Source organism: Carcharodon carcharias, chromosome 25, assembly GCF_017639515.1.
Source record: "Carcharodon carcharias isolate sCarCar2 chromosome 25, sCarCar2.pri, whole genome shotgun sequence".
NCBI lineage: Eukaryota > Metazoa > Chordata > Chondrichthyes > Lamniformes > Lamnidae > Carcharodon > Carcharodon carcharias.
The window spans coordinates 26,448,504-26,474,980 of record NC_054491.1 but is presented as its reverse complement, the minus strand read 5'-3'; the positions used below and the strand labels follow the sequence as shown (position 1 = coordinate 26,474,980).

Here is a 26,477-nt window from a genome sequence, read left to right as displayed (position 1 = left end):
GCTGTTTGTAGACTAACCCCAGCATGGTACAACTACGGCAATGAGGGATGGGCAATAAATGCCCAGCCAGCATAGCCATCCCGGGATTAAATACAAAAAATATTTAAAACTCCCACTCTGAACAGCTAAAATTTGATTAAAATCTCAGATAAGGAATTTAAATGTTATCAAATAGAACTAAGTGATAGAAGGGATGATAGACACATGGGTTAGCTTCCTGCCTGTCTGACCCATCTATCCTACCAGAATCCTATTCCCTTAACTGGAACAATCTCCAACTACTAGAACATTCCAATCAAAACTCATCCAGAACCTAAATCCCAACTTAATTAACCTCAAACATTGCTTCAACTTCTAACCTGACCAAACTCTAGCCCCATCTCTAACCAACTCAAATCTCACTGCTAACCTTAACCATAACTCCAATGACTAAACCCCAAGGGCAGCAGATACATTGGAACATTGCCACCTGCAAGTTCCCCTCCAAGTCACTCACCATCCTGATTTGGAAATATATCGCCATTCCTTCACTGTCGCTGGGTCAAAATCCTGGAACTCCCTCCCTAACAGCACTGTGGGTGTACCTACACCACATAGACTGCAGTGGTTCCAGAAGGCAGCTCACCATCACCTTCGAGGGCAATTACAGATGGGCAACAAATGCTGGCTGAGCCAGTGATGTCAATACCTCAAATGAATTTTAAAAACCATAATGTCGAACCCTAAACCCAACATGAATGATATCCGAAGGGTCTTATTGGACTCGAAATTTTAACTGTTTCTCTCTCCACAGATGCTGCCAGTCCTGAGTTTTTTCAGAACTTGTTTTTGTTTCAGATCCCCAGCATCTACAGTATTTTGCTTTTATGAATGATATTTAGTTTTACTTTTAATATCGCAGTGTTTGGTACTTAGTAAGGAAAAGATTCAATAACCAAGTCGAATAAAACAACAAAATGTGTCAAGAGTGCGGTACATTATCAGTCTCACACCTGCATATCCAACACTCACCTGTCGAGTGAAATCCAGGCTGTTTCGTTCAATACCTGATAGAAAAAAATAAAACATGATGAAAGCCCAGAGCAGCACCGCTTACTGTGCCAGAGCACAAGCTGATGTGTGGGTAGGGAAGCAGAGGGAGTTTAGCAGCATCTTAAACCACAGGACATTATACCACATTCACCCCTTACATATTAGGAGTCAAAGGCAAGTTATCCTTTTGGATAGCCAAAGTTGATACCTGCTCTCAACATCAAGTCAATAAGTCAGTATTCACCCCAAACAATTGTTGCTGTTGAGGAGGGTTGAGATTATAATTTGGAGGGGGAATGGGAACCAGGATATAAATGTTAGAAAGGAAAAAAGGCGCACAAAGGCCTGGGACTGACTGACAGTACTGGAGTGAGAAATAGTAATACATTTGGTGGGGTCAGTAAAAGGGAATGCAATAAGGTCTAAATTAGGTTGGTGCATGTATGTGAGCTCATGGAGTACAGATGTCCAAATGGAAATAGGATATGGTGATAAATGGAGCCCTGGTTCAACAATGGGTAGGACTAGGTACTAAGTATCCCTGGATGCAAGGTGTTCAGGAAAGAAGGGAGGAGGGGTGTCTGTCTTGATTAAGAACTTACAGTGCTGAAGAGAGAGAGAGGATGTGCTAGGGGGGTCAAGATGAAACTACGTGCTTGGAGCCAAGAAGAAAGAAAGAGAGGAGCCATTACAGTGATGGGTGTATTCTATAGGCCACTAGTGGGAAAAACAGAGGAACAATTTTTTTTTTTAAATTACAGAGATGCTCAAAGAGAGTTGTTATAATGGATTTTGGCTACCCAAATATAGACTGGGTAATGAAGGACAGAGAGGTAGAAGCGTTTCTAAGGTCAGGAGAATGTTCTAGATTAATGTGTTTCCAGCCAAATGAGGAAGGAATCTTTCCTGGATCAGGTTCTCAGGGAAATGAGGTGGAGTCAAGTGGATCAAATATCAGAAGGGAACATTTACAAACAATGATCATAGCATAAGGTTTAAACTAGTTCAGAAAGAACAAGGAATAATCCAGAGTAAAAGTAATTAACTGGGGGAGGGCTAATTTCAGTGGGGCAAGAACAGACCTGGCCCAGATAAATTGGAATCAAAGATTGGCATGCAAAACTGCAATAAAACAATGGGCTGCCTCTAATGACTAGATTGTACCTAGTCAAGGTATATTCTCAAAAAGGAGCAGTAGGACAAACAAAGACAGAGCTCCCTGGGATACAAGAGGTAGAGAGTTAGATGAAGCAGAAAAAAGGTGCATATGACAGATGTCAGATTGATAAAACAAGCAAAACCCAGGTTGAAAATGCAAAATTCAGAGGGGAAAATGAAAAAAAAGTAATGAAAAGCAAAGAGAAAGCATGAGAAGAGATTGGCAGCTAACATAAAAGGGAATCCAAAAGCAACCTTATAGGCATATAAATAGTGGAAGGGTGGCAAAAAGGGGTGAGGTCAATTAGAGACCTAAAAAGGGATTTAATACATGGAAGAGGTAGTAAATGAGTGCTTTGCATCTGCCTTTACCAAGGAAGATGCAGCCAAAAGTGAAAGAGGAAGTACCTGAGACACTGGTTGGGCTAAAAATTGATAAAGGAGGTATAGAAAGGCTGGCTGTACTCAAAAGTTGTTAAGCCATCAGGACCAGAGCAGACTCAATGTCAGGACACAGAGAAGTAAGGGTGAAAATTGCAGAAGCAAATGACCATAATCTTCCAATTCTCCCTAGAAACAGGAGTGGTACCAGAATACTGGAGAATGGGAAATCATACACCCTTGTTCAAAAAGGGCGCAGCTATAGGCCAGTCAGTAAAACCTCAATGGTGGGAAAGCTTTTAGAAACGATAATCCTTATTAATAGTCACTTGGACCAGGTGGACTAATTAAGAGAATCGAGCACGGATTTGTTCAGGACAAGAACAAAATACTGCGGATGCTGGAAATCAGAAATAAAAACAGAAAATGCTGGAAAACTCAGCAGGTCTGACAGCATCTGTGGAGAGAGAAACAGAGTTAACATTTTGAGTCTCTATGACTCTTCTTCAAAGCTCTTGAAACATTAGTTCTGTTTCTCTCTCCACAGAAGCTGCCAGACCTGCTGAGTTTTTCCAGCATTTTCTGCTTTGGTTCAGGACAAATTGTTTTTAACTAACCTGACTAAGTTTTTTCGATGAGGGTAATAAGGTTGATTTGGTGTGCTTGGATTTCCATGATGTGTTTGGTATTGTGCCACATAACAAGCTTGTCAGGAAAAATAAAGCCTATGTAATAAAAGGGATAGTGGCAGCATAGATACAATATTTTGCCTGAGTGACAGTAGTGGTGAACAGTTGTTCAGCAGACTGGAAGAAGTTATATAGTGGAGTTCCCAAGGGATCAGCATTAGGGCAACTGCTTTTCTTTATCTATATTAATGACCTAGACTTGGGTGGACAGGGCATCATTTCAAAATTTGCAGATGACGAAACTTGGAAATATTGTGAACTGTGAGGAAGAGAGTGATAGACTGCATGAGAACATGACAGGTTGGTGGAATGGGCAGACAAGTGGCAAATGAATTTAATGCAGAGAAAATTGTGGTGATTCATTTTGATAGTATATATTGCCTCTCCACATTCTTCCTAAGAGCTACAATTTCAAAAGTGATGTATGACAAGAGTGATCCAGGGGTGTATGAAATCATTGAAGTTGCACAGCAGGTTGAAAAAGCAGTTAATGAGGCATAGAGATCTTTTATAAGATGTCTCTTTAAAAATAGAGTCATAGAATACAAAAGCAAGGAAATGATGACCCCCCCCCCCCCCCCCCAACGACCCTTTATAAAACACTAGTTTGGCCTCAACTCCAAGCACCACACTTTTGGAAGGATGCAAAGGCATTGGAGAGAGTGCAGAAAAGTTTCACAAGAATAGTTCCTGGGATCAGGGACTTCAGTTACGTGGATAGATCGGAGAAGTTGGGACTGTTCTCCTTAAAGAAGGTTGAAGGAAGATTTGATAATTGCATTCAAAAACATGAGGGATCTGAACAGAATCGTCAGGCAGAAACTGTTCCTTGTTGGTAGAAGGGTCAAAGAGGGTCAAGAAATATGGGGTGAATGGCAAAAGAACCAAAAGCAATATAAAGAAAATCCTTTTTGAATGGCATGTGGTTAGGATCTGGAATGCACTGCCTGATTGTGGTTGGGTGGGGGGCTGGACAAGCTGCAGGTTCAATTGTAGCTTTCAAAAAGGGAAACTGGATTATCTGAAAAAAAAAAAAAAATTGTAGGACTAGAGGGAAAAAAGGTGGGCGAGTGGAGACTACTAAATTATTCTTGCAAAGAGTCCACACAAACATGAGCCCAATCTCCTTCTGTGCTGTATTGTCCCCTTTCTCCAGCTATCTTCCACAAAATCACACATAAGAAATAGGAACAGGAGTAGACTATACAGCCCCTGGAGCCTGCTCCACCATTCAATGGCTGAATTCCACATTCCCAACTACCCCTGATAACCTTTGATTCCCTTGCCTAACAAGAATCTATCTACCTCTGCCTTTAAAATATTCAATGACCCCACTTCCACCACCTGAAGCAGAGATTTCAAGTTACACAACCATCAGAGAAAAAAAAACTTCTCATCTCTGTCCTAAAAGGGTGACCCCTAATTTTAAAACACTGCCCCCTAGTTCTGGACTCACCCACAAGAGGAAACATCCTTTCCACTTCCACCTTGTCAAGGCCATTCAGGATCTTATATACTTCAATCAAATCACCCCTCACTCTAAGCTCCAGTGGAAACAAGCCCAGTCTGTCCAACCTTTAACCATAAGGCAACCCATTCATTCCAGGTATCAACCTATAAACCTCCTCTGAACCGCCTCCAATACATTTACATCCTTCCTTAAATAAGGAGACCAAAATTGCCCACAGTATTTGAGGTGCGATCTCACCAATGCCCTGTATAACAGAAGCAAAACATCCTTACTTTTATGTTCAATCCCTCTCGTAATAAGGGATAACATTCCATTAGCCTTAATTACTTGCTGTACCTGCATACTAACCTTTTGTGACTCATGTGCTAGAACACTGAGATCCCTCTGCACCTCAGAATAATGCAGCTGTTCTCCATTTAAGGAATACTCTGCTTTTTATTCTTCCTGCCAAAGTGAACAACTTCACATTTTCCCCACATTAAACTCTATTTGACAGATCTTTGCTTATTCACTCAATCTATATCTATCTGCAACCTCATGTCCTCTTCAGAACCTACCTTCCTACCTATCTTTGTGTCACCTGCACATTTAGCTACCACGTCTTCGCTTCCCTCATCCAAATCATTGATGTAAATCGTAAAATGTTGAGGCCCCAACACAGCCCCCTGCCGGACTCCACTCCACACATCCTTCCAATCCGAAAAGACCCATTTATGCATACTTTCTGCCAGTCAGCCAATCTTCTATCCATGGTGTTGCCCTCAATACCTTGCACTTTTATTTTTCATAATAACCTTTGATGTGATACCATGAGTCAGGCACAGTTTGGCCTCTATTTGACTGTGAAAAGCATCATAGCCCAGCCTAGCCTTCCTTCACTCGGTAGGTACACTTGCTAAATATGGTGACTTTCTCTCTACCACCCCACCCACCGCCATCCACCTAACCCCCATCCTCCACCCACCCCAGCTTCCTACCCCCGCACACACATCGAGAAGGGCTAGGCGCAATTTGTTTCCACATATTAGCTTCAGAGGGACAGAGTCCACACGGGGGGGTTGGGGTGTTCCCCAACTATACCAATGGGACAAACTGGCTGTAGTGTGTAACCCGAGGATTTAACTCGACAGCAAAATGTCCTTCCATAGCCAAATAGCTAATTGCCATGGGAACAAACGATGCCTCCGGGGAGGGTGGTAGGCTCGGATTTATTGTGGGGAATGGAACGTAACAAAAGCTGCTACTTCCATGTTATTTAATTCTCCACAAACGCTGCAGTCCTGATGGGTGCCCGATTTGAATTTCAAATAAGCTCCTCTTTGCTCCCACACGGCCAGGCTGCCCTCCTCCAGTATGTAAATCCTTCCTTCTCACAAGGCTCCACTATGAAAATTAGTTAGAAAAATGCAAATCAGCCGGAGCCCATCTCTATGGCAACCTCTCCATTGCCTCGGAGTGTGTATGTGTGTGCCCATGTAGAGGACTGAGTCACCCAGTTCAGAGATTGTCCCTTTGATCCTCTGACCGATAAATGAGCTGATCAGAGGCTAATTAGTCCTGGAAAACGTGGCTTTAGGTGAGGAGATGGTGGGGATATGGTGAGTCCGGTGGGGATATGGTGAGTCCGGTCTCACTGCATCAGTTACCCCAACAGGAGGCAGCACCCGACACTGACCATTTGCGGACACAGAACAGGTTTAGCAGTCCCCGCTGTTCAAAACTCGAGTTTAAAAACTAATTTGGTCAGTTGCTGACTAAAGTGTTCCTGGCCCCGAGAGGAGAGATGACAAAGCAAGGGATTATTAAAAAAGTGAGGAAAATAAGTCCTAGTTTCACATAACCGAATCAGTATGCAAATGAGGAACAGTTCAGCAAAAACAATGTATTCAGGATGCGGTGATTGGGCCTTTCGAGAAGGTAGATCCAAACTGCAGGAACAATAAATACCCCAGTCTCCAACTCCCCCAGTACTCCCGCAATCCCAGCCTTCACCTCTACCACCCGAGTACTGAGCCAATATTGAGAGAATGGTCTTGGACTGACAGAACTGAGATGAAGGGACCGAAGGTATTATTGTGACATCAGCAAATTTAGCAAAGATAGGCAAGTTGTGAAGAGAACACAAGGATTATAGATAGGTTAAGTAATAGGCAAAAAATTTGGCAGATGGAGTATAATGTGGGAAAATGTGAACTTGTCCACTTTGGGAAGAATAGAAAAGCAGCACATTATTTAATTGGAGAGAGATTCAGAACTCTGAGGTACATAGACATTTGGTTGTCCTGGTACATAGAAACAAAGAAAATAGGAGCAGGAGTAGGCCATTCAGCCTTTCGAGTCTGTTCCGCCATTCAATATGATCGTGGCTGATCATATCTCAACGCCGTACTCCCCCACTCTCCCCAGACCCCTTGATGCTTTTAGAGTCCAGAAATCTATCAATTTTCTTCTTAAACACATTGTGACTTGGCCCCCACAGGCCTGTGAGATAGAGAATTCCACAGGTTCACCACCCTCAATGAAGATGTTTCTCCTCATCTCAAGTCCTAAATGGTCTACCCCATATCCTGAGACTGTGACCCCAGTTCTAGGTCCCCCAGCCAGAGGAAACATCATTCCTGCATCCAGTCTGACCAGCCCTGTCAGAATTTTATATGTTTCAATGAGATCTCCTCTCATTCTTCTAAACTCCAGTGAAAACAGGCCTAGTCGGCCCAATCTCTCCTCATATGACAATCCTGCCATCCCAGGAATCAGTCTGGTGAGCCTTCACTGCACTCCCTCTATGGCAGTATATCCTTTCTTAGGTAAGGAGACCAAAACTGCACACAATAATCCAGGTGTGGTCTCACCAAGGCCCTGTAGAGCTGCAATAAGACATCCTTGCTCCTGGACTCAAATCCTCTAGCAATGAAGGCCAACATACCAATTGCCTTAACTGCTTGCTGCACCTACATGCTTGCTTTCAGTGATTGGTGTACAAGGACACCCAGGTCCCTTTTTATATCAATATTTCCCAGTCTATCACCATTTAAATAATACTCTGCCATTTTGTTTTTCCTACCAAAGTGGATAACTTCACACTTATCCACGTTATACTGAATCTGCCATATATTTGCCCACTCACTCAACCTGTCTAAATCACCTTGAAACCTCTTTACATCCTCCTCACCGCTCACATTCCCCACCCAGTTTTGTGCCGTCAGCGAACTGAATCAGGAAAAGTTGCTATACAGCAGGTGATTAGGAAGGCAGTTCACAGAATCACAGAACTGTTACAGCACAGGAGGCCATTCGGCCTATCGTGTGTGCACCAGCTCTCCAAATGAGCAGCTCACTTAGTGCCGTTCTCCTGCCTTCTCCCGTAACCCTGCACATTCTTCCTTTTCAGATAACAGTCTAATTCCGGTTTTGAAAACTGCCTCCACCACACTCAGGCAGAGCATTCCAGACCTTAACCACTCACTGCATGAAAAAGTTTTTCCTCACATCACTTTTACCAATAAATCCTAAATCTTTGCCCTCTCGTTCTCAATTCTCTAATGAGTGGGAACAGTTTCTCCCTATCTACTCTGCCCAGATCCCTTGTGATTTTGAATATCTTTATCAAATGGGATTTTAAAAAAATTATTCTTTCGTAGAACGCGAGTGTCACTGGCAAGGCCAGCATTTGCTGCACATCCCTAATTATCCTTAAACTGAGTGGCTTGCTAGGTCATTTCAGAGAACAGCTGTGGATCTAGAGTCACATGTAAGCCAGACTAGGCAAAGATGGCAGATTCATAATGGTCACCATTACTGAGACTAGCTTTATAATTGCAGATTTTATTAACTGAATTTAAATTCTATCAGCTGCCATGGTGGGATTTGAACCATGTCCCCAGAGCATTAGCCTGGGCCTCTGGATTACTAGTCCAGTGACATTACCGCCTTCTCCCCATATTGCGGGGAGAATGGAACATAATAGTAGGTACGTTTTGCTACGGCTGTACAGGACATTGCTGAGACCACATCTAGAGCACTGTGTACAATATTTGTCTCTTTACTTTAGGGATATAATAGCATTAGAAGCAGTTCAGAGAAGGTTCACTCAACTGATTCCTATGATGAAGGGTTTATCTTATGAGGAAAGATTGGGCAGGCTGGTTCTGTACCTATGAAGAGAATCCATATGACTCTCCTTCAGAGCTAAAGAGTAGAAACGTGATGAAATTTCTACCGCTTAGGGGGGTGGAGCAGGATAGGTGGTCAGTGATAGGTGAGGGCTAAGGAGAGATTGACAGATGTATGGACACAAGACAAAGGGAGTGTTAATCCCTCCACAGATACTGTCAGACCCCGAGTTTTTCCATCATTTTCTGCATCCACAGTATTTTGCTTTTTCTGGTTCTGTATCCATTAGATTTTAGACAAATGAGAGGTAATCTTATTGAAACATAAGATCCTGAGGGGACTTGACAGGGTGGATGCTGAGAGGATGTTTCCCCTTGTGGGAGAAACTAGAAGTAGGGGACACAGTTTAAAAATAAGAGGTCTCCCATTTAAGACAGAGATGAGGAGAATTTTTTTAATCTCAGAGGGTTGTTAGTCTTTGGAATTATCTTCCCCAGAGAGCAATGGAGGCTGGGTTGAGGCCAAGTTAGATAGATTCCTGACTGACTAAGGAGTTGGACGGTATAGGGGTACACAGGAAAGTAGAAGCCACAGTCAGATCAGCCATAATCTTATCGAATAGTGGAGCAGGCTCGAGGGACTGAATGGCCCACCCTTGCTCTGAAATCATATGAACTTCAACTTTTAGTCAACATTCTAGACTCCCCAGTCATCCCTACCTATCACTTGTCTAACCAACAACTGGCAGGGTTGGTGGAACTGCAGAGAATTTCTTAAATGGGGAGAGATTGGGAAGTGTTGATGTGCAAGGAGACCTGGTTGTTCTTGTTCTTAAGTCACTGAAAGCTAACATGCAGGTGCAGCAAGCAATTAGGAAGGCAAATGGTATGTTGGCCTTTATCGCAAGAGGATTTGAGTAAAGGAATAAAGAAATCTTGTTGCAGTTGTATAGAGCCTTGGTGAAACCACGCCTGGGGTATTGTGTACATTTTTGGTTTCCTTTCCTAAGGATATACTGGCCTTAGAGGGAATGCAATGAAGCTTCACCAGACTAATCCCTGGGATGGCAGGATTGTCCTAGGAGGAGAGATGGAGGAGACTGGGCCTGTATTCTCTAGAGTTTATAATAATGAGGTGATCTCACTGAAGTGTACAAAATTCTTATAGGGCTTGACAGAGTACATGTGGAAGGATGTTTCTCTTGGTTGGGAGGGGAGGGGTTTGTCTAGAACCAGGGACACAGAATAGAGGTAGACCATTTAGGATGGAGATAGGAGGAATTTCTTCAGTTAGTGGGCAGTGAATCTTTGGAATTCTTTGCCCCAGAAGGCTGTGGAGACTCAGTCATTGAGTATGTTGAAAGCAGAGGTTGATAGATTTCTAGTTACCAATGACATTCAGGAATATGGGGATTGTGTGGGAAGATAGCATTGAGATAGAAAATCAGTCATGAGCAGGCTCGAAGGGCCAAATGACCTACTCCTGCTCCTATGTTCCCAAGTGTTCTCAAGCTAATTCTCTATATAGTTAACAATCCTGCATTAATTGGAGTCTGTCAGTGACTAGTTAATTAGTTGCATTTGTACAAGACACTAGTTAGGCCTCTGGAGTACTGCATCCAGTTCAGGGTGCCATACTTGAGGAAGGATGTGAAGATGTTGGAGGAAGTACAGAGGAGATTCACAAGAATGATTCCAGTGATGAAGAACTGTAGCAATGAGGATAGATTTGAGAGGTTGGGACTGGTTTCCCTGGAGAAGAGGCTGAGAGGAGACTTGATAGAGGTATTCAAGATCCTGAGGGGTGTGGACATGGTAAATAGTGAGAAACTGTCCCCATTCAAGAGAACATCAAGAACTAGAGGGTACAGATTCAAAATAATTGGCAAAAGGAGTAAATGATGTGAGGAAAACTTTTTCACCCAGAGGGTGGCTGGTGTCTGGAACAAACTTCCTAAGAGGGTGGTGGAGGCAGGTTCAATTGAGGTATTCAAAAGGGAATTGGATTGCTACATGAAAAGAGAGAATGTGCAAGGTTACAGGGATAAAGCAGGGGAGTGGGACTAGGTGGAATGCTCTTTCAGAGAGCCAGTGCAGACTTGATGAGCCGAATGGCCCTCCTTCTGCACTGTAAAGATTCTGTGATACTGTCGTGTGGTTTCCATTCCGAGATTATTTATATTCTATCAATCTTGTGTGCAGCTGTCTTCCAGCTTATCCATCAACATGTTGGAGAATATCTCTAGAAATCTTGACTGCACAGCCTGGCCAGCAGAGACTCAGTCTACAGCCCCTAACATCAAAATGTCAACTTAGAATTCCTGGTCAGCACGGCCAGCCTTGTACAAGGCCTTATTCAGGCTGCAGTTGGAGAACTGGGTGAGCTGACAGAGGCCTTCAGGTTTATGAAGTGTTCTGGAATTTTAAAAAAAATGCTGGAAAAACTCAGGTCTAACAGCATTTGTGGAGAGAGAAAGAGTTAACGTTTCGGGTCTGAATGACCCTTCAGAGAGCTCTGATAGGTTGAGTGACTGGCCTTTTATATATAGATGCTGTTAGTGGAGTAATAGGTATGAAATTGCTTAACAGGAGCGCAAACTGCGGCGGAGTCTGGGTCAGTCGTACTGGGTTCTACTCGGAGCTTGAAGAGGCGGCGAGAGGGGTATCCTGCTCCAAATTAACCAGCTGGAGGCTGCATGATTAAATATGAGGTAAAGTCAGGTTAGACTGACTGTGATGCACCCCTTGGTCTGTCAGCCTTCAAACTGCTATTACCAGAAGCACCCAAATCCTTCCAATTGCCTGGAATAGAGGGCGAGCTTCACTATATACCCGCAGCTACATAAACCAGCACTTTCCCGCAGTGCAAGCGCTGCTTAAACTTCACTTTCCTCTCCAATCCTGCGACTCGGTATCTCCGAGACTCCACAGGCAGAAAACGTTATTCAGTGGCAGACGTTCCCCACTGGCTGCTTCTGCCCAGTATGCTGACCAATGACACTGTCCCGAATACCCGGGAAAGCATGAAGCGAGCCAGGCCCGATCTACCCCCTCCCCGGGGGAATCGTCAAGGCTCACAACAGGTGAGGCACCGAAAGGTGGACAGAGAAAACTGGGCCGATAGGCGCTGGTTATGGGTTTAGGTGAAGATAGCAAAATCGCGTGACCCGACAGCCAGTTCCCAATTTCACATCGAGATTGAATGAAACAAAACGGGAACAGTAACCAGGACAATAGTCTGCCCACAGCCTTTGGGAAAGTGCAGCCAGGTGAGGGAGTGAGGAACACTCTGGTTAGAGTGTCCTTCCTCAGGAGTCTCACATCCTCTTTAACTCTTCACACGCCAGTGACTGCTGAATGTTACAGCAGTGTCAGGAAACACTATTCTCATATAAAACAACAAGAATGATCCACAAGTTCCAACATTTCACAATGAGTGTTTGTGACTGGGACAGCACAGGATCACCAACAAATTTAACCAAAAAAGGAGTGAAGAGAGTTCATGGCGGACATTGTTACAGCCAATAGCAGCAGAACGGGTATAAAGGATCATTTCAATTTAATCCAGTACATCGATTCACTCAGATTTCTGGAAATCTTCGCAGTAGACAACTGTGCCCACTGACCACCTTCAAACCTCAATCTCAACCCCCATTAAACCCCAATAGGATCTGGGACCGCCTTTCATCCTGTAAACTCTGGGTGTTGGGACTAGTCTAAACCCGAACAGAGAGATCGAAAAGGGGCAACTGCATTTCCTGCCGCGCACACCCCCAAAATACTGGGAACATTGACAGGGATTTCTTAAAACAGCTTCTGCTGTTCTGGTCTTTGATGATAAACAGTATAAAAAGAATAGCTGTGCCGGTAAACTGGTAGTAGCTGACAGGCTATGGAGTGCATCACATTTTAGAGTAATAAAGTGGTCACTCTCTCTCGGAAGATTAACGAATTCTGTTCAATTCTGAAGAGACTAGTTCCGAGGATGGAAATTAAATCATTGATGGAAATAGTTAGATACCAGATTAACGGCTGTGACTTGTCTCTATTCAGGACACTTGCTGTAAAAACAATTAGTGACTCATCTATTGTAAAATTGATTCACAACAAGCGAGATGCATAACCTACATACAAAGTTTAAGTTCCAAACGCTTTTACCTGTTCGCTCGTGTTGCTGCGAGACACCAGTTCCAACATCCGATGATTTATCTGTGCCGACACTCATCCTCCAGTCGCGAAAGGAAACAGCTGATTTTAATAAAACACAGAAACAGCCAGTAAAATGAAGCCATCAAATGGGTAATAACATGACAGAATCAATGAATCATTCATTCTCCTTCTCGCTCCTACTCTTACCTTCAAACACAACAGAAACTCACTTCAGGTACGTAGATGAATAGACTTTTCCTCTTCCTAATGAGTAAAATGTTCACCAATAATGACCTTGCTTAACTCGGGCCGAACTCTCCCAACTCACCAGGAAAGATCTAACAGTCTCTCCACATAGTCCCTCATTTCTGGTCCTCTTTTTAAAAAAAAATAACCTACTTACTCCCTGCTGAAGCGGCAGGTGAGAGGCAGTTAAGAGTTCGGTATAATTTAGGCAAATTTGGATTCCCTGAGTCGCTGCAGGTGGGTCGCAGTTGCTTTTGACAGTTTCGCTCGGTGTGAGTTCGGGTGCCTGACAAAGAATTATTTGCATATCATCATCAGAGCTTGTGCAGCCGGAGCCAACTCATCCTCCTTAATTTGTTTAACTCAACAACTACCAGCTCTGAATAAACAGAATTACCTTTTAACTTTGTTATTTATAACTAAGAATTCAAAGGCTAGTATTGAGTGAAGGTGCTGCCCTGTATTTGTGGCGGGTTATATTCCAACCATCGCATAAGCAGCTTTAGTTATTCATATAAAACCTGCTGCAAATTTCTCATTTAAGGCATTTGAGAACCAACAATCATTGATTCATGTGTTCAGGATTCAATATCACATCCGATTTTTGGATATAAAGATTTTTCCTCTCGGGAATCGGCCGAAGCCCAAAATTAGATAAACTTTAAGCTTTAGCACAAACTGGGACTCGAACTCCCCACCAGTGAGGGAGACGCTCGAAAATAGAAACAACTATTCTACATAACGTCACCAGTGGCAGCCCCAATCGTGGCCTAGTAGTAGCCTGACTGCAGCCACACTCCGAATGATATAATCAACGCTCTTCATGCAACTTGCTCAATGTGCAAATCATAGAATGATACTGAAAGAGGCCATTCGGTCCGCCACGTATGTGCTGGTTCTTTGACCTTCTTAAAGAATAAGTTGAACGAAAAAACGACACATCAGTTCCACACACTCCCTGAAACACAGGAGCAGTTACAAAACAGCTTCACAGAATTGAAACAAGATATTACAAACTTTCATTTGTTGCACTTTTTAATTTGAACTAAAATTTGTAATTTCCAGATTCTTCAGCTGTGATTTTAAACAACAGCTATCCAATCAGTCCCTGTGTCCTGCTTTTCCTCTTTTCATTTACGGAATACCAGTCACTTGGTGTTACAGAACTTGATTATTGCTGTAGGGGAGACATGTTACTGAAGCTTTTCACCTTGCACTCATCAGGACAAATACAAGAATACCAAATTTCAAACAATGCAACAGTTTATACTACAGGAGAAAAGGGTGTTGAATTGGTTGGACAATACTTGCTGAACAACCCTGAGTGTGCTAATAGCTGCACTAACAACTCATTTAAGATGATCAGTCGAGCTTGTAACATGCCTCATTTATGCTTGCTAGAAGTAAAATACATTCATACTCAGGGACCCATCCTCTGCAAACAAAAGGAATATGTTCAAGCCTTGAACCTTTTATGAATTGCCTGGGGAACCTATAGTTCCTCATTGCTTTCACCATGACAACACCTCAGCCAATCAGAATCTACTTGCCAACCAATCAGTACTGTTTTCTCCTGCAGTATAAATTATTCTGATCTTTTGAAATTACTAATATCCTTTAGGGAAGGAAATCTGTCACCCTTACCTGGCCTGGCCTACATGTGACTCCAGACTCTCAGTAATGTGGTTGACTCTTAACTGCCCTCTGAAATGGCCTACAAAGCCATTCAGTTCAAGTGCAATTAGGGATGGGCAACAAATACGAGCCTTGCCAGTGACACTCTCATCCCATGAAAGAATAAATATTGAATCTGTTTCCACAGGCAGCACATTCCAGATCACAACAACTCACTGTGTAAAAAGGATCTCCTCATCTTTCAATTATTTTAAAACCCTTTCCTCTGGTTACCAACTCTCCTGCCATTGCAAACATTTTCTTATTTTCTTTATCCATAGCCTTCCTTATTTTAAACACCTATCAAATCTCCCCTCAAACTTGTCTGCTCTAAGGATCTAACGACTTCTCTCCCTGGGAATAATTTGGTAAATATCCTCTGCACCTTCTCTAATGTCCAAACTCTATGCATTTTGCTTCCAATTACAATGATGTGACTATGTTTAACTGACGAATGGCTGAAGTCTTGTCATTTTAACTCTATACTTGTTTTCAGCCAGCAGTCCCTCTTTCACATAGCTTAGAGATGGCACCAATACAACATCATTTGAACTTGGTTAGGTCTCTGGAGTAAAATCAGAAATGCTGGAAAAACTCAGTATCTGTGGGGAGAAAAACAGAGTTAACATTTCGAGTCCGTATGACTCTTCTTCAGAGCTGGAGTAGCCTCTTCTCTCACAGATCTTCAGGTCTCTGCAGTAGTCACTTCTCTTACAGATAAGGCACCATCTACCCTTCCTGAGTCCCAGCCATACTATGCTCCTCTGGCAGCTCAAATCATTTATGTAAAAATAATGCATGGGTTAATTTCTAGAGGTATAGAATTGAAAAGAGAAGTTACATAGCAACCATTCGGCCCCTCAAGCCTGCACTGTGATTCAATAAGATCATGGCTGACCTGACTGTGGCCTCAACTCCACTTTCCTGCCTGACCCCACCCCCCCCAACCCTCCCTTCTTGATCAAAAATCTATCTAACTCAGCCTTGAATATATTCAATGACCAGCATCTGCTATTCTCTTAGAATTCCAAAGATTAACTACCTTTTTAGAGAAGAAATTCATTCTCATCTCCATCTTAAATGGGAGGCCCCTTATTCTGAAACTGTGCCTCTTCATTCTAGATTCCCCCACAAGTTATATCAAATTTGTTGTTTAGAATTTAGTGGGACTGCACTGAGTGCACTGCGAATACTCCTTACAAAGTATTTACAATCGGAAACAGGCCATTTAACTCAACAGGTCCAATGTTGAACCTCTTCCCACCCCATCAGCATATCCTTCTGTACAATTCTCTCTCATGTTTATCTAGCTTCCCCTTTAAATGCAACTATACTATTCATCTCAACCATTGCCATAATGAGTTCATCTTCCATATTCTCACCATCTTGGTAAAAAAAAGTTTCTTCTGAATTTCCTGTCAGATTTATTAGTGACTATCTTATATTAATGGCCTCTTAGTTCTGGTCTCCCCAACAAACAGAAACATCTCTATGTGAACCCTAACAAATCCTTTATTAATATTAAAGTCTCTATCAAGCCACCCCTTAAACTTAATTTTTCTAGGGAAAACTGCCCCAGCCTGTTTAATCTTTCCTGATAGATATAACCTTTCAATTCTGATATCATCCTAGTAAATATTTGTTTTACATCTTCTCCTCTACATTTTTATAATATGGAGACCAGACTGAGGTGGCTGGAGGGTCATGTGGAGCCTAAACATTGGCGTAAACCAATTGCATCAAACGGTTGCAGTCCATAACTCCCCACACATACCCTACCCAACCAGCCCTCCACCCCCATCAGGCCCAGCTTCTCCACCGAGCCCCAGACCCCACCCAGGGCCCAGCTTCCTCCCCACCCATTGACCAGCCCCTCCCCCTTGGCTTTTTTGATTCAAAATGGATGACCTCACATTTATGAATTAGAATCCTTCACCCACACTTTTGACCTATTAATGTCTCTTTGTAATTTTCTCTACCAATATTCCTAACCCCAGATTCCTGATCCCATTGTTCTTTGTGGCCTTGGCTTCTTAAATTCTGGACCAATACCCCGATTACTGGGTCTTGGGTAACTGATCTCCGGGTTACTAATCTCCAGTTTGGCTCTAGCAAGGTGCTAAAAAGCAAATTGAAAACAGCCTCACTCTACAAAATGCCTCACATATTGTGTGACTAAACAATCCATGAGTACCTCAGGGAGTTGATTTGTATTCACAGCCCTGTTTCAGGTTTTCCAACATATTGATTTAATATTGATTTGCCTCCTCTACCCAAACAGTTCCATCCTCACACTCATCTAATGCTGCTAACAATTAATAATATACCTACTCCTGCTCCTAAACGTTATGTTCCTATGCTCTGATCATTATTCAGTCTATTTTATTTCACCCTTAACCCCTCTGATGCTAGCCCCTCTCTTTCTATAGCTGGTTTTCACTGACACATCTCCCTCACTCTGTGGTTTCACCTTATGCCTTCTCAAGACATACAGTTGTCATGACTTCATGATCACATCTGTGCCTGAAGATTATGGGTGGAATTTTCCCATTGTGCTCAGGGTGGGTTTTGTGGTGGGTGAGAGGAGAATCCAGTGGCAGGCAAGAAGTCAGAAACCCGCCGTTGTAAAAACAGCTTGTAGTTCTCCTGATGGCGGGTTTATGGCAGGTCGGTTATCTCACACTAGTGGTGTGAGCGCCATTTGCATTCATTAACACCTCATGAATGGTCATTAAACCAGCTGCTCGCCAGAATCATGTCACATCTTCCAATCTTGTGGGAAATTACATCAGCCTCAAACCCATTTGAAATGCGCTGACCTGCACAAGTCAGACATCAGTTCACTGGTAACTTCGAGGTGAGTGGAACATCCATAGCCTACCAGCCATAACCCTGAGCCGGTCTTGTTGTGATGAACGCCACTCTGCTGGGGCTGTGGGGTTGGTCTGTTCCTGTTCTTTACCTACATTGTCCTGAGGAACACCACTGTGTGTGGCACTAATGCAGGCCTCCACTTTCAGAAACTAGCACTTCAATTGGGGGTGGACTGTGAGGCGAGGATGGGCTTGGTAAACACAAGGTAGGAAAAGGGGAAGGAAGACTGTGGAACGGCAGTGAGGGGGAAGGGCGAACACAAGGGGTCCTTTCTGGAATCGCACTCTAACTGTTTGTTGCCTCAGGAGTGAACAGGAGTCTGCTTAGAAAGAAAGGAGGAAGACCTCCTTGACATGAAAGCCACTGAAAGCCAATGATTTCATTAGCACTGTTAAAGGGCTACTCAGAACTCAGAGGCTTCACATCACAGTCGCTGCATCTCAAGAGTAACACGTAGGAATGTAGAATTTGGAAATGCAAGCAATAGCGAAGACCTGTCACATGTTCACCAGATTTGACATGTCTAATGAGCCAAGGGGTATCTATTCACAACAAGTACATGGGAACACCACCACCTGGAAGTTCCCCTCAAGTCACTCACCATCCTGACTTGGAAATATATCGCCGTTCCTTCACTGTTGCTGGGTCAAAATCCTGGAACTCCTTCACCACATGGACTGCAGTGGTTCAAGATGGCAACTCACTACCACCTTCTCAAGGGTAATTAGGGATGGGAAATAAATGCTGGCCTAGGCAGCAATGCCTACATCCCATAAATGAATTTTAAAAAACTGACTGGTCATTAATAGCCACATCAGAGATTGGAGCACAGAACTAGGTTGGGTCACTCAACTCAATTAAACTTTAGTATCTCATGTAGGGCTCAAGATGTTACATCTCTGCGATGCCATCTTGGTCACCTCGATGTGTGTGCTAGTGTCTCAGGGACAAGGCAGCATCAGCCAACATGCAAGTAGGGCAGGAAAAGTTTTGGACCCTTACAGTCTCCAAATGTGTCATCTTCTGAGCTTCACTTTCTTGCCCCTTGAATAATTAATGTCTTCAAAGTTTCCTTTCTGAGAGAAGGCACAAGCACATAAGGATCCAGGGCTCAATGCTGCCTTTGTCAGGGTCTTAATGCAATGGAGGGAGGGAGAGGTGACTCTGTGTGCAGCTCCAGCAGGAGGGACATGGTCAAGTGGAGCCAAAGCGTGAAATGAGGGTCAGGAGGAAAGACCCAGACAATGGGGACAACTTGCCAGACCCATCGTAAGTTTATTGTAGAAGAGTCTCCTGTTTACAAATGAGTAAGAGGCAATGCTATGCATGCCTATGCTTGTCCCAAGACCCGGTACATCACATATGCCAAATTCTTCGTAAAGACCTGACACCATGTAGAGTTGGAGGGTATTCCCTACCAGTCGCTTTGAAGGTGACCACAGTGCTCAATTTCTTTGTCTCTGGTTCTTTCCAAGGGAACCTGTAAGGCATTGTTATGATGCAGCATATGATGTGTGCCAGGCAGATCAAATCCACAAGGGAAACATGATTGTGCTGCCACAATGGTTTTGCAATTTGTATTTATTTCAAGATGCATGCACAAGATGCAGTAATAAGCCCACAAAGACTTTAGAGATTTTTTTAAAAAAACTAAAATTAAAATATTTATTAACAAAAGAGAGGATTTCAAGCACATACATAGAACTACAAATTACTACTACAACAACTCCTAAAATCCCTAATTACCTAGTTCCCAGTTACACCTCCCTTTAAGGCAACAGTCCAAAAATAGATATTAGATTTTAAACAGATCCAGCAAACTAACACAATACCCTGGACAGTGGAATTCAAAATGGCTCTCTCCAGCTTCAGTTTCTGTAGACAATAGGTTTATGCACAAATACTGGAGGCTTCTTGCACTTCTGCTAGATCTTGCAATGCCTTCCCCTCACACATAGCCTCATTCTCCTTTATATATGTTTCTCCCTTTTTAATATGTAAATTCCATTGTTTCCATAGTCTTTGGAACTTTTACCTTTCTCAAAATACAAATCTTTTCTTGTTGCTACTATTCTCATTAACCTCTTTGAAATTCAAATCCCCCTTCATCTATCTAAAAATGCAAATTTCCTTTTCACCTTCCATAATAAGACCCCAACCATGTTTACTCATTAGCATATTAAAGACACTTCTACACCTTACTTCTTTTGATAACTTCAACTTGCAGTCTGCTTGGCTACAAAATGTAATTAAATCACACACACAGGCAGAACAACACAACCTCCATAAACCTACTTTACAATAAACCAGAAAAATATTATGAAAATCATTAAACCTTCATGACACCTCCCTCCACATGGCAAAATGAACTGTCATAATTTAAAAATATAGCTTCATTTTCTTAATCCATTTTACACTACCTACTATACTTACCTATACACTCACAGTATTACATTACCAGATGCATGCATTAACATAACAATATATGTACAAGTTCTTGATATCAGCAGTAGACATTTCAGTCTAGAGTCCAGGTTTTAAATGTTCAATTTCCATTTGAGCTTTAAACTCTCGACAATGCATCTGCAATTAGATTTTCTCATCCAGCCACATGTATAATCTGTAGGTCAAATGATTGCAGTAATAAACTCCATCTGAACAGCCTTTCACTTTGGTCTCCAAATCTGTCCAGAGACTTCAAAGGATTGTGGTCTGTATAAACAATTATTTCTGATGAATTGTTTGCAACATAAGCCTCGAAATGCTGCAATGCTAACACCAGAGTCTGCTTTTCGATCGTTGAATATTTTCTCTGTTCAACTTCCATGAAAAATATCCTATTGGTTTCTCAACTCCAGTTTCATCTTCTTGCAACAGTATGGCCCCAATGCCTATATCACTTGTGTCAGTGCCAACTTAAATTGCTTGGCATAATTGGATACTGTCAAAACTGGTGTTGTAGTCAATACAGTTTTCAAACTGTCAAATGCCTTCTGACACTCCTGTGTCCATTGAAACTTCTTGTTCTGTTTTAATAGTTCAGTCAATGGAACAACCACTTGGCTAAAATTTGGTACAAATTTCCAGTAAAACCCATTCATGCCCAAAAATCTCAAAACTTCTCATTTTGTTGTAGGCATGGGGAAATTCATAATAGCTTTGACTTTCACATCTCTCGGAGCCATCTTACCATATCCAATGATATGGCCTAGATATGATACTTGCGCTTTTGCAAATTCACTTTTGGCGAAATTCATTACCAAATTAGCTTCCTGTATTCGACTAAATATTTCTTCCAGATGTTGTAAATGCTCCTCCCACGTTTGATTGAAAACTATCAAGTCATCGATATAAACAGCACAATTGCTCAGTCCTGCAATTACTTTGTCAGTCTTTGAAATATTGTGGATACATTTTTCATACCAAACAGCATGACTTTAAACTGATATGGTCCACCTGGCATCACAAAAGCCGATATCTCCTTTGCTCTCTCTGATAACAGTACTTACCAATATCCTCTCAGCAAGTCAATCTTTGTGATAAACCTTGATTGTCCCACTTCCTCAATGCGATCTTCCAACCATGGTATAGGATATGAATCCACTTTTGTAACTGCATTCACCTTTCAATAATCCACACACAGGGCTGAATCTTCTGGCTGGCGTGCGGGTGGCGGAGTCTGCACGCCAGCGCTTAAAATGTCGTGCACTGACATTGCGCGAGCATCCTGACGTCAGAGCACGGTATCCCAATATTTCAGTCGGCAGGTGCTATGCAGTGGGACGCACACCCGCCATTAATTAAAGGCCTCGTTAAGGCCATTAACTCTCCAATCGACCAGGATTTTGAGGGGCCTGTGCGAACTTCGGCTCAGCGCATGGGCCCAACCGGCGGGCAGGTAAGTGATTTTTTTACAAACCTCATCCAGTGGCAGGATGAGGTTTGATATCGGAATTAAAAAATTGTAATAAAGTTTTTGTGCATTTCATTAACATGTCCCATCTTGTGTGGCATTTTCACATGAGGGGGACATGTTAATGATTTTTAAACTTTTCTAATTTTAAAGTGTCACTGCCTTTCAGCAATGTCCCTGAGGCAGCACTTTACCTCAGGGAGATGTGCACTCTTTCATGCGCGTGTGCAAAAAAGTGCACTCTGGCAGCTGGGGAATCCACCCCCCCCCCCCCCCCCCCACCGCCACCCGCATAGGAAGTGCATAGCGCTTCCCATTGGGTGACACGCTGGGCAGGCCTTAATTGGCCCGCCCATTTAAAATGGTGGCGGGCCCCATTTTGGTGGCAGCGATTGGCTGCCCGCCTGCCGCCGAGTCAGTTGGGCCTGCCTGCCCATCAAGGGCAAAATTCTGCCCACAGTCTTTGTGTTCCATCTGGTTTTGGTGCCATCACAATAGGCAAACTCCAGTTACTGCAGCAAGACTCAATGCTGTAATCTTGAAGCATGAATTCAATTTCTTTCTGTACTTGAGATAACTTTGCTGGATTTAATCTATAAGGATGTTGCCTTATTGAAGATGAACCTTCTACACCAACATCATGTGTAGCTAAATTTGTCTTCCCCAGCTTTTCCTACAAATAGTTTTGTGTGACTGCAATAATTTCTCCAAATCACTCTGACACTTGTCTGTAAGGTAACTCAACATCACATTTAAATTTTTTAATAAATTTAAATAAAGTACCCCCTCATTATCCAATTTGATTAGAGGAAAATCAATTTCAGAGTCCTTTATTTCTACCTCTTTCTCTTTATCTACCACCATTAATACCTCCTTTTGGTCCTCTTACCTGTTAAAATACTCTTTAAGCATATTTATATGACACACCCTCTGCTTCTTTCTTCTATCTGGAGTATTTATTAAATAATTTACTTCACTCAGTTCCTTTTCAATCCTGTAAGGCCTGCTAAACATTGCCTTTAACAAGTCACCCGATACTGGTATAAAACTAACACTTTTTCTCTAGCATCTAAACTACAAGCTGTGGCTCTCTTATCTGCCTTCACTTTCATCACTTGCTGTGATATCTTTAAATGTCCCCTAGCTAACTCGCATGCTCTGTTCAACCTTTCTCTGAAGTTTGATACATAATCCAGGAGAGTAATTTCCAAATTTTGACCCACTAATTTCTCATGAATCAATTTCAGCAATGCCCTTACTTCAGACCATAGACTAATTCAAAAGAGCTAAATCCTGTCGATGCATTAGGAACCTGCCCAATTGCAAATAACAAGAATGGAATTCCCCACCCCAATCCTGTGGATAGCCCTGACTTCACACCCTCATCATGATTTTTAAAGTTTGATGCTATCTTTCCAAACCCTCTTGTGACTCAGGATGGTAAACTGTTGACTTAAATTGTTTTATCCCCAAATGATTCATTACTTCCTTAAAAGCTGTGACATGAAATTTGAATCTGATCTGATTGTATTTCTTTTGGTAAACCATATCTTGTAAAACATTTAATCAACTCTTCCACAACTCTCTTTGTTGTAATGTTCCTCAAAGGTATTGCTTCAGGAAATCTTGTAGACACATCCATTATTGTCACTAAGTACTGATTTTAGTCTTAGGGAATGGTCTTGCACAATCAACCATGGCCCTAGTAAAAGGTTCCGCAAATGCTTGAATTCGAATTAAAGATGTTTATTTAATCACTGATTGTGGTTTCTCTATCACCTGACATATGTGACATGTTCTACAGAATTTGACTACATATCTATGAAATCCAGACCAATAAAATCTTTTTGTAATTTTGTCTGTGTCTTTCTAATTCCTAAATGGCCCTCAGTTGGAATTTCATGTGCTATTCTCAGTATCTCATTTCTATATCCAAATGGTATAACAATCTAATGCACTTCCATCCATTCTTCATCTGCTGAAACCTAATACAGTCACCACTTTCTCAGTAACACATGACCCTTAAGGTAATAACATTCTGGAATACATTCTGTCCCTGTTTCTGAGCAAGCTGTCTGATATAATTGGATGGATCCTTTGCATAGATCCTTTTGCTGTAACTCTACCAACTGCCTTGAGTGAAACACCTGAGCTGCATTCTCTTCCATTCTTTTTTCCTGAACAATCTTATCAAATACAGTGTCACAATTGAACTTCAACACCTTTGCCCAGTCTTTTAACTTCCTCTTCTTCATGTTTCAGCCTGTGAGCTTGTGATCTAGTTACCACATGATCTGATTTAATCCAGGATGCTCTTTCTGCAACACTTCTGTTGAAAACACCTATACAGGCTGCTCAACTACCATAGGTATTACCCACATCTGTGATCCAGCTATATCATTACCTAAAATAAATTGAATCCTTGCAGTTAACATTTTTTCCACTACTCCAATAATCACCTCACCTGTTTTCCACTTACTCTTTAAATTTACCTTCCACAATGGAATAGGTTTAGCATACCCGTTCTTGCAATATCCCCTCTGAACAACCCATATCACTATCCTATCACATTAAGGATTGACTAGCCCCTGTGTCTCTTAAAATGTTAATATCTTTAGCTACACCACCTTGTACACATGGAAAGACTTCCCCTTCATATACAAAATCTTTAAAAATTTCTGCAACCTGCTTCTCAGAATTCTCGTGGGTAATTTGTGAACACATTCCCACTTCTTTACCTTTCACTGATTCTTCCTGTTTTACCTGTACGCAAACCACTGTTTTTCCTGCACCTGAACCTCAGAACCCACAGCACTTCTACTTCCAGAGCTTTTCTGCATCCCAATAATTCCAACAGATTTTCCCTGTAATTTCCAACACATTGACTTTGTGTGCCCAACTTTATAACAATGAAAACACCTCAATTTTCGAGTGTCACTTCTACCCTCAGCACCTTCCTTTTTGGCAGAGAAAAAACTTCCTGGGAATATCCACCTACTCCTTCTTTTCCCTGACTACCTACCTTCCTTTCACCTTCCCATTTTCTATCCTTCTCTGATTTAAAAGTGTGACGAGAAAAAAGTTTAGATCTAAGAACTAACTCATAATCATCAGCTATCTCTGCTGCTTAACTTACCATTTTAACTCACTGTTCCTCCACATGAATTCTCACTACTGATTCTTCCAAAAGAATTATTTCTCTTAAGAGCTGCATATGTCGTTGCTACCTTTAATGCTCATATTCACCGGTCAAAATTACTTTGTTTTACTCTCTCAAACTCAGTATAAGTTTGCTCAGGCTGTTTTCTTATATTCCTAAATTTCTGCCTGTAGGCCTCAGAAACCAACTCAAATGCAGTCAAAATAGCCTTTTTTACTGCATCATAATCCACCGACACTTCTTATGACAGTGAAGCATTAATCTCAGGAACTCTACCCAGTAACCAAGTCTGAAACAGCAATGTCCAGTTTTCTTGTGGCCATTTCATCTGTTTAGCTAAAAGCAAAAAACTGCGGATGCTGGATATCCAAAACACAAACAAAAATACCTGGAAAAACTCAGCAGGTCTGACAGCATCTGCAGAGAGGAACACAGTTAATGTTTCGAATCTGTATGACTCTTCAACAGAACCAAGGAAAAATAGAAAAGATATGAAATATAAGCTGGTTTATCGGGGGGTGGGACTTTTGTCTATGACATCTTTTGGTTATCTCCACCTATCACTGGCCCTCTAACCAGCTCTACCTGTCCCCCCCCCCCCCGCCTCCCCCGCCTTAAACCAGCTTATATTTCACCTCTTTTCTATTTTTCCTTAGTTCTGTTGATGAGTCATACAGACTTGAAACGTTAACTGTGTTCCTCTCCGTAGATGCTGTCAGACCTGCTGAGTTTTTCCAGGTATTTTTGTTTTCATCTGTTTAGCTATCTTTTCAAATGAAATAAAGAATGCCTCCATATCTCTTTCTTCAAAATTTGGAAGAGCTTGCATAAATTTAAACATTGGGTTTTAGGTTGAAGGTTTTTTCATCATCAGAACCTTCCTCAGCATCTGAGATCTGTTTTTTAAAGTCCAGCTTTTTAAGTCGGCAGTCTGTCTTTTCCTTCACCTGTTCTTCCATTGCTAATTTTTCCGTCTGAAGATCAAGTTTTTGCCTTTCCATTTCTTTTTGAAGTACTCTCTCTTTTTCTCTTTATTTTTCCGCTGCCTCTAGTTCAAGCTTTTTCATTTCCATTGCTTGTTCAAATTCAAGCTTCTTAATTTGTAACTGAAGTCTCACTACCTCCAGCTGTGACTCACTAGTGTCAGGTAACACTTCCAACTTCAAATGCTGTGCTATCACATCAATTATGTCTGCTTTCTTTACCCCTACAGGTAACCTCAACTGCAATTTATCTGCCAACTCTGTTATCTTACCCTTAGATACTTTTTGTAACCCAATCAGAGTTATATCTTCTACTTCCACAAAAGTTTTAGCTATGGATACAGCTAGTTTTGCAGTCTCACCACTGGTGTCATAGTTAATACAGTTTTCAAACTACCGAATGACTTCTGACAGTCCAGTGTCCATTGAAACATCTTGTTCTTTTTTAATAGCTCAGTCAGTGAGGCAACCACTTGGCTAAAACTTAGTACAAATTTCTGGTAAAAACCACTCATGCCCAGAAATCTCAAAACTTCTCGTTTTGTTGTAGGCACTGGGAAATCCACGATAACGTTGACTTTCACATCTGTCAGAGTCTCCTTACCATGTCCAATGGTATGGCCTAGATATGTAAC

General features: G+C 42.0%; 1 protein-coding gene across 4 annotated transcripts in view; it reads right to left on the bottom strand.

Moving 5' to 3' along the window:
- pou2f3 (POU class 2 homeobox 3) overlaps nt 1–13,449 on the bottom strand; it is a 30,335-nt gene extending 16,886 nt beyond the window's left edge. For all 4 annotated transcript variants that reach the window (XM_041174582.1, XM_041174580.1, XM_041174581.1 and 1 more), the window contains exons 1-3: nt 13,200–13,449; nt 13,002–13,091; nt 1,012–1,046 (exon numbers count right to left, since the gene is read on the bottom strand). In XM_041174582.1, the coding sequence (XP_041030516.1) occupies nt 1,012–1,046; nt 13,002–13,068 (102 nt within the window). In that variant the 5' untranslated portion in view covers nt 13,069–13,091; nt 13,200–13,449. The remainder of the gene's footprint in view (nt 1–1,011; nt 1,047–13,001; nt 13,092–13,199) is intronic.
- Between the last annotated feature and the right edge of the window lie 13,028 nt (nt 13,450–26,477).